At 40.7% G+C, this 9404-nt stretch overlaps 1 protein-coding gene across 2 annotated transcripts in view; it reads left to right on the top strand.

Moving 5' to 3' along the window:
• Positions 1 to 9404, top strand: part of LOC122556835 (matrin-3-like) — a 94174-nt gene that overhangs the window by 58598 nt on the left and 26172 nt on the right. For both annotated transcript variants that reach the window (XM_043704071.1, XM_043704072.1), the window contains 2 exons: positions 7381 to 7454; positions 8612 to 8749. In XM_043704071.1, the coding sequence (XP_043560006.1) occupies positions 7381 to 7454; positions 8612 to 8749 (212 nt within the window). The remainder of the gene's footprint in view (positions 1 to 7380; positions 7455 to 8611; positions 8750 to 9404) is intronic.

Genomic DNA, 9404 nt, shown 5'->3' on the forward strand with positions numbered 1-9404 from the left:
ACAAACCCCTTGGTCTGATGGCCTATATCCTTGGGTCTGAAAGGAAGTGTCGGTAGAGGTAGTGGATCCATTGGTCATAATATTCAAGAATTCCCTGCACATTGGAAAGGTACTTGTGGATTGCAGAAATGCCAATTATAATACCCTTATTCAAAAAGGAAGGGAGGCAGGAAGTAGGAACCTATAGACTAATTTGTTATTGGGAAATTGTTAGAATCCATTATTAAGGAAGTAATAGGCATTTGGAAAGTTAAAACACAATCTGTCAGAGGCAGCATGGTTTCTTGAAGGGTAAATCATGTTTGACTAATTTACTAGTGTTCTTTGAAGAAACAAGGTGGATAATGTAGATCCTTTAGATGTAGTAGATCTGGACTCCCAGAAGACATTGATGGGGGCTGCACACAAGGTTGATACACACAGTAAGGTCATATGGTGTTAGGGGTAATTTATTAACCTGGATATGGGATTGCTAACCATCTTCAGTGGTCTCCAGCATTACCAGTCTTCAGCCTGTTCAACTCACTCAACATGATACCAAGAAATGGTTGGAGACATTGAATATTGCAAAGGCTAGGGGCCCTGACAAAACCCCGGCTATAATACTTAAGACTTGTGCTCCAGAACTTGCTGCTCCCTGAGCCACACTGTTCCTGTACAGTTAGAACATCTATCTCTGACATTGTAGAAAATTGCCCAAATATGTCCTGTACTGAAAAAGCAGGACAAATGCCACCTGGCCAGTTAGTGCTCAATCAATCTACTGTTGATCGAAGATATAATCAATAGTACTGTCAAGTAACGCCTGCTCAGGTCTTAATGATGTCCAGTTTAGGTTCAGCGAGGGCCTCTCAGCTCCTGATCTCATTGTAGCCTTGGTTTAAATATGATCAGAAGAGCTGAATTCCAGAGGTGAGATGAGAGTGAAAACCCTTGGCATCAAGGCTACATTCAGCCAGGTGTAGCATTAAGGATCCCTAGCAAAACTGGAATCAGTGGATGTTGGGAGCAAAGTCTTTGCTGGTTAGAGTCATGCCTGGTACATAGGAATATGGTTGTGGTTGTTGGAAGTCAGTTGTCTCAGTTTCAAGACATCTTTGCAGGAGTTCCTCAGGGTAGCGTTCTAGGCCCACCCATCTTCAGCTGATTTATCAATGACCTTCCTTCCATCAAAAGGTCAGAAGTGGAGGTGTTGGTGATGGTTGACTGTGATCGACACGGTGGCACAGTGAGTTAGCACTGCTCCCTCACAGCGCCAGGGACCCAGGTTCAATCCAGCTTCCACTCTGTCCATGTGGAGTTTGCATATTCTCCCAGTGTCCACATGGGTTTCCTCCGGGTACTCCAGTTTCCTCCCATATTACAAAGATGTGTAGGTTAGGTGAATTGGCCATGCAAAATTGCCCCATAGTGTCCAGGGATATGCAGGCTAGGTGGATTAGTGATGGGAAATGCAGGATTATAGGGAAGGGATGCTCTTCAGAGGGTTAGTGTGGACTCAATGAGCCAAATGGCCTGCTTCCATGCTGTAGGGATTCTGTGATCAGCATTTGTGACTCCTCATACTGAAGCAGTTCATGTTCAAATGCAATAAATTCTGGACGGTATCCAGATCTGCGCTGATCAGTGGCATGTAACATTGGTGCCACACAAATGGCAGGCTTTCACCACCACCAATAAGAGGCACTCGAACCGCCTCCCCTTGACATGCAGTGGTGTTACCATCATTGCATTCCCCACAATCAGTATCCTTGGGGTGACCATTGACCAGAGACTCAACTGGGCAGCTATATAAACACAGTGACTACAAGAGCAAGTCAGAGGCAAGGAATACTGTGGTGAGTCATTCACCTCCCAACTCCCCAAAGCCTGTCCATCATCTACAAGGCACAAGTCAGGAGTGAGATGGAATATTCCCCACTTACGTGGATGGCTGCAGCTCCAACAATACTCAAGAAGCTTGGCACCATCCAGAAAAAGCAGTCTGTGTGATTGGCAGTATGTTCACTCCCTCCACAACCGAAGCTCAGTACCAGCAGTGTACTATCTACAAGATGCATGGCAGAAGTTCTTTAGAGATCCTCAGACAGCACCTTTCAAATCCACAATCACTTCCATGAGGAAGGACAAGGGAACAACACCTGCAAGTTTCCCTCCAAGCCACTCACCACCCAGTCTTGGAAATATATTGCCATTCTTTCACTCTTGCTGGGTGAAAAACCTGAAATTCCCTCCCTGGCATTGTGGGTTAAATGATAGCTGTTGAATTGCAGAGGTTCAAGAAGGCAGCTCACCACCATCTCCTCAAGGGCAGCTAGGGATGGGCAATAAACGCTGGCTGGCCAGCCAGTGATGCCCACATCCCACAAATGAATAGAAAATACAAAAAGCGGAGTGTCAGGATTATTTGTGCCTTTCCTTGCTTGACGAGGTGTAACTAGTGGGGTTCCACAGTTTTTGATCTTGGGGGCCCCAACTCAAAGTCATGGAGGTACACAGCACAGAAATGGACCCTTCAGTCCAACTCGTTTATGCTGACCAGATATCCTAAAGAAATGTAGTCTCCTTTGCCAGAACGTGGCCCATATCCCTCTTAAACCCTTCCTGATCATATACCCATCCAGATGTCTTTTAAATGTCGCAATTTACCAGCCTCTACCAGTTCCTTTGGCAGATCTTCCAAACACGCACCACCTCTGCGTGAAAAGGTTGTCCCTTAGATCCGTTTGAAATCTTTATCCTCTCACTTTAAACCGGTGCCCTCTAGTTTTTGGGCTCCGCTACCCTATCCTTGACCCTCATGATTTTGTAACTTCTATAAGGTTACTCCTGTGTCTAACGCTCCAGGGAAAATAGTTCCAGCTTATTCAGCCTCTCCCTATAGCTCAAACTCTCCAACCGTGACAACATCCTTGTAAATCTTGTCAAGATTCTCAAAATCCTTCCTGTAGCAGGAAGACCAAAATTGCAAGCAGTGTTCTGACAGTGGCCTAACCAATGTCCTGTACAGCCACAACATGACCTCCCAACTCTTATATTCAATGTACTGATCAATAAAGGCAAGCGTACCAAACACCATCTTCACTGCCACTGATGATGTTACCTAGCCAGGTAATGAAACGTCTGGACATCAAACCTACAGCTCAGCGAGCAAACCTACACCCTAAACCACCTTCACTATCCTATCTACCTATGATTCCACTTTCAAGGAACTCTGAACCTGCACTCCAAGGTCTCTTTGTTCAGCAGTCTTCAGGACTTACCATTAAGTGTATAAGTACTGCCCTAATTTGCCTTTCCAAACTGCAGCACCTCACATTTATCTAAATTAAGCTCCATCTGCCACTTCACAACCCAGTTGCCCATCTGATCAAGATCCCGTTGTACTCTTGAGGTAGCCACCTTTATTGTCCACTACACCTCCAATTCTGGTGTCATTTTCAAACTTACTAGTATACCTCATGTCATCCAGATCATTAATCTAAATGACAAAAAGCAGTGAACCCAGTACTGATCCTCGTGGCACACCACTGGTCACAGGCCTCCAGTCTGAAAAGCAGCCCTCCACCCACTCCCTCCGACTTCTACCTTCGAGCTAGTCCTCCCTCTATTCCTTGTGATCTAACCTTGCTAACCAGCCTATCATGAGGAACCTTGTCGCATGCCTTACTGAAGTCCATACAGATCCACTCTGCGATCATCAATCCTCTTTGTTACTATTTCAAAAAACTCAAATCAAGTTAGTGAGACACGCTTTCCCATGGACAAAACCATCCCTAATCAGTTCTTTCCAAAAACATGTCAATCCTGTCCCTCACGATTCTCTGACAACAACCTGTCCATCACTGATGTCAGGCTCATGGGTTTGTAGTTGCCTGGCTTTTCCTTATCATCTTTCTTAAATCGTGGCACACATTAGCCAACTTCCAATCTTCTCGTACCTTGCCTGTGGCTGTCGATACAGATATCTCAGCAAGGGCCCACCAATCACTTCCCTGGCTTCCCACAATTCTGGAGTATACTTGATTGGGCCTTGGGGATTTATCCACCTTTGTGCATTTGAAGATGTCAAGCACTACCACCTCTGTAATTTTTCAAGATGTTGCTATCTTCCATATCCTTCTCCCAGTAAACACTGATGCAAAATTTTCATTTAGTATGTCCTCTTCTCCTATGCACCCCCCACCCCAATCTCCTGTGGTTCCACCAATATGTGGCCTTGCTGATCTTTAAGGGGCCCTATTCTCTCTCTAATTGTCTTTAATGTATTGGCAGAATCCCTTTGGATTTTCCTTAACCCAATTTTTCAAAGTTATCTCAATCTAGATTAATGATTAGGTTGTTGGGATAGATGGTACTACAGCCATTTGCAGATGACATTAAAATTGGTGAGAAAGTAAGTTGCAATAAAAGTAGTAGAAGAGACGGATAGGTTAGCTGAATGGATCAAAATTTAGCAGTTGAACTTGAATAGGTGTGAGATTTTCCATTTTGGTCAGAGAAATAGAAAGGCGACTTATCTAAATGGGCTGAAAGTTCAGAATGCTTCAGTACAGAGATCGGAGTGTCCTCGTGCATGAATTGTAGAAAATCAATATGCAGGAAGGCAAGTGGAATTTCGGCATTTATTGTTAAAGGAGTAGAGTGTAAAAGTAGGGAAGTGTTGATGCAGCTGTACAAGGCATTAGTGAGACTGCCATATTCCAGGCGCAAATAGTTTTGGCCCCCTTATTTGAGGGAAGTAGTTGCATTGGCAGCAGTTCAGAGGAGATTCCAGAGGTGAGGAAATTTGTCTTACGAAGAGAGATTTTTGACTGTCACCCTTATGTTTTATTGACTTCCGTCAAATTTCCCCTCAACCTGTTCTGCTCCAGAGAAAACAGCCCTAGTTTTTCTAGCCTTTCTTTATAGCTCATACCCTCTAATCCAGATAGCATTCTGGTTAACTTCTTCTTTATTCTCTCTAAAGCTTAATCTTTCCACAAAGTCTAGTTCAGCTGGATCAGACTTGTGATCTTTATGAATCACTTCTTGTTACCTTGAATGATCTACCCTTTGAAGGAATGTGCCCCGTTCATATACTGTTTCGCTATGTAAGGCTGTATCTATCTACAAAAATGTGGATGTTTATAGAAACCATTGTTTGTTGTTTATCCCACTTCTGATCTTTTGGCCTTAATCTTTGTTCGAGTGTCTTTGTTTTTAGTCCTTCGATTGAGAGAACCACCTGGCTTAGCAGGCTTTTTATTTTGTGATAACTTAGCAATTGACCCATTATTTAGGCAAAGAGTCTCTTGACCTAAGCGTATGTCATCCTTGATATTTAAGTTTCCAGGCTGTCTTTATTTAATCATTGTGCCTTTCCTCCATGTTCACTGTCAAGCTAAAATGTTAAAGCAAATGCATGCTGGGCCACTTCTAATCAATTTTAAAATATTCTAGTCAGAAGCAAGTCAAGGTGACATCAAAAAGTTTTAAGCAGCCTCCCAACAGGTCATCTCTGAATGGCACTGATCTAAGTTTTCTGATTCATTTTAGCAAAAAGGAAATGTCCTTTGCTGCAAAGGTAAATTAAGCTTTCATTAGAAAGCTGTTCCTTGATGACTAAAGAACTGCTTTCCTCCTTTTCCAGGATCTGAGAACATTATTTGCCAGTCTCATGACATGAAGGCACATATTGAGTTCGAAGAATACCCATGTAATTGTCCCTAATTGCTAGTGTGCGCTTTCAATACAGCATACTGTTAGTTAACCCGATCCCAATGTCTGTAAGATTATCATGAAACATTAACCTGTGTTGGAGCTTTCCTGTGACCTGGTAACCTGGGCAACAGATGTAATGGTCATTAAAAAAGTAATGTTGGTTTAATTTTCCAAACTTCCCTTGATTTGGGGAAAGTCCAATTAGATTAGAAGATAGTAAATGTTATTCCTTTATTCAAAATTAGAGGGAAACAGAAAGCAGGGAGCTACAGACCAGTTAGCTTAACATCTGCTCGAGGAAAACTTTAAAAGCTAATATTAAACGAGTCATAGGATGTTTCTGTAAGTTTAAGGTTGTGGAGCAGAGTTGACATGCTTTAAAGACACTTCTTTGTGTTTTATTTTTGTACCTGTCTGTTTATTCAAGGGAGAGTTTTACAAATGGATTGGAGTTTTAACTAGTCGAGTTAAAATACAGTGGTTTGTACATGTTTAGCTGTGGTTAGAAGTTAGTTACTTGTAATAATTGTCAAACTTTGGTAAATACAGAAATCTGATCTGTGCTTTCTGTCACCCTGGGTCTTAAAGTCTCAAATTCTATGTACTTGATAAACTTTTTGATTTCTGGGACTACTCTGGGAATAGCAAGGCTTGATTTTCAGTATGCCACTCCAGTGAGACATGACTGCTTTGTGATTAGGCAACTATGTTTAACCAGTTTCTTAGTGTTAGATGGTTACCAGGAACAGGAGCAGCCATACATTATTATCAGACCTGATTCTCTGTCTCAATTCTATATTCCCACTTTTTACCCATATCCTTGAGGTATTTAAAATCTTTAAAAAAAATACTCTTTCCTGAATATATTCAGTGACTTGGCTCCTGCAGCCTTCTATAGTAGAGTATTGCACAGGTTTGTGAACCTTTGGCTGAAGAAATCTTTCCTCACTTCAGTCCTAAGTGGTGTCCTCTGGTTCTAGACTCCAGATCGTTCTCCCTAAATCCAATCTGTACAGCCCTATTAGAATTTTATATATTTCAATAAAACACCTCTCTCATCCTTCTAAATTTAGGAAAATCAATCTCATCATAGACCAATATAAAAAATGAATGAATTGTGGATGCTGGAAGTCACAAACAAAAACAGAAATTGCTGGACAAACTTGGTCTGTCTGGCGCATCTGAAGAGAAATCTTGAGTTAACGTTTTGGGTCCAGCGACCTTCCTCAGAACTTAGGCTCCTTATTAAGGGATGGAAGATTTTGCGTGTAATCAGGAATGTGCATTTGAGGTTATAATCAGACCAACCATGATCTTAGTGAATAGCAGAACAGACTTGAGGGACTGAATGGTCTATTCCTGCATTTTGTTATTTGCATGCTTGAATAGAGGGAGAATGTTAAGATTTGTTAGAACTCCTTATAAAAATGTTTCCTGATCATGAGAGGTCAATTTGAGGAAGATGGATGTTATAGACAGCATGGTCATTAGTTACATCCAGTAAGAAAGGCTTACACCATTGAGTGTGAATCAAGCAGAAGGCAATATGCATCCCAAGGTTACTATCATGTCAGGTTCATAATGCAAATAAAATAAAAGAAGGCGAGGAAAATTGAGAAGATACAAATGCAAGTTTATTTTCTATAGTGACATTGCTTAATTATTTCTGTGTTTTAGCATCAAGTCGCAAAGGTCCTATGGATAACAAGCAAGGAAACAACACTCAGAGGCTGCAGAAGCCATCCAGAATGGTTGGTGTTTCATATTCTTATAAGATTTTTGTATTGAAGGTATTCATGTTGAATAAAGTCTATTTTTGGACAACGCTTGACATTTCATAATGAGAAATTAATAAGAGTAGTATCTTAGTTCCTTTAGTTTATCTTTATCATGGATGTAGTGGTGGTGATCATTCTAAGTTATACTGGATTGTGATTCAATATCTAGTTCTCTACATGGTACGTTTCTGATCTTGAAACATGTTTGTGGTCAAAACACTAAATATATGTCTAGAAAAATGGTAAAATGTGAAACACTGAGTTATTTTCTATAATTAATTTTTGCGTAAGTGTAGAACAGGGTTGACAGATGTGACGTGGCTTTCTCGTGTTGTATCACCACAAAGTTGTACAGCTTCATGTGTCTCTTCAGAAAGTAAGTTGTGTGTATATATCAAAGAATATTTGGGGAGGTGGGGATGTAATGGTCACACTGTTGGACTAGTAATCTAGAACACAAGGCTCAGAAAATTTGGAATTGAATCTCAGCATGGCTGGTGGTGAAATTAAATTTGAAAAACAAAATTGGAATAAAATAAAGCCAGTCTAATGGCGACATTTGACCACTTTCAGTTGTCAAAAGCACTCACCTGATTCACTGATATTATTTAGGGATGGAAATTTGTCATTCTTACAGTCTAGTCTCGATCCACAACAATGTAGTTGACTCCTCTGAGAAATTAGTCTGAGCTAAATGCTGGCCTAGCCAATAATGCTCATATCTCATGAACTTCTTTGTTTAGCATCAGTGTTCTACAGGATCACTCTTCCACACTGGTGAAACAGTTCATAGTTGGACTTGGGCAAATTCTTTATGCAAGTTCATTACATGTAGAAAGGCATCTACACCCAGAGTGTTGGTGTATTTACAGGTGGAATTTTCTGTGTTTATTTTTTATGCCCATTGAGATCAAGATTGTATTTGGTTAAGGATTCTATTATTTTAAATGTCTCCAATCTGTTGATCACCTGGCATGGTTCAGCTGATATTTGTACGTGATATTCTATTAGAGATTTTGAACAAAAACAATCTATGAAGAATTTATTTCATTTTTCAAGATTTTTAAATTTTATTGTTAAAAGTTTGAGTAAGATGTCTTTTAATGCTAAGTCCTTTTCTCCTGATTTAGAATGCGAGTGATGAGCCTGGCCGAGTAGTTCACATTAGTGAGTTGCAGCGAGGTAGATGTACGAATCGTGATCTAATCAAGCTGGCTGAACCTTTTGGGAAGGTTACAAACTACTTACTAATAAAATCAAAGGGTGAGGTAAGCACAAACATGCCTAGATTGTCATACCTCAGTGTTCTGTTGAAGCATATGGGGATTTAATAATCATTCTAGGTATAAAAAAGGCAGCTTTTCTTCAGTAAGAAAATTAGTGAATTATGATACAAAATCATGAAATTTTTGTGATAAGAAATGGCTATTCAACTCATCAAAACTCAGACTTCATGTTCTCTAGTTCACTTGACCTATCACTTAAATTTCTTTAACTCTACTTTCTCCAATCTTCATCCTGTTAATCCACTGGACAGGCTAAACTTGATTTTATTTTTGCCTCATCTAAGGCATTTAATACTTAACAAACCTTAACCCTGTTAATTGTTTCAGAAATTCTCTCCTCATAATGAAATCCTAGTAACCTTTGGGTTATTCTTTTTCTGTCTTTCACCTCGATAAATATATAAAGCATTTGAAGAATGCCAGCCAATATTATGCAGTGCTTAAAAGCACCAATGACCTTAAAGCACAGCACAACCTGCATAAACGTTTCTACACTTTTTTTTAATGTTGTTAACACATAAGTGGGCGGCACGGTGGCACAGTGGTTAACACTGCTGCCTCACAGCGCCAGAGACCCGGGTTCAATTCCCGCCTCAGGCGACTGACTGTGTGGAGTTTGCACGTTCTCCCCGTGTCT

This window comes from Chiloscyllium plagiosum, chromosome 14, assembly GCF_004010195.1.
Source record: "Chiloscyllium plagiosum isolate BGI_BamShark_2017 chromosome 14, ASM401019v2, whole genome shotgun sequence".
Taxonomy (NCBI): Eukaryota; Metazoa; Chordata; class Chondrichthyes; order Orectolobiformes; family Hemiscylliidae; genus Chiloscyllium; species Chiloscyllium plagiosum.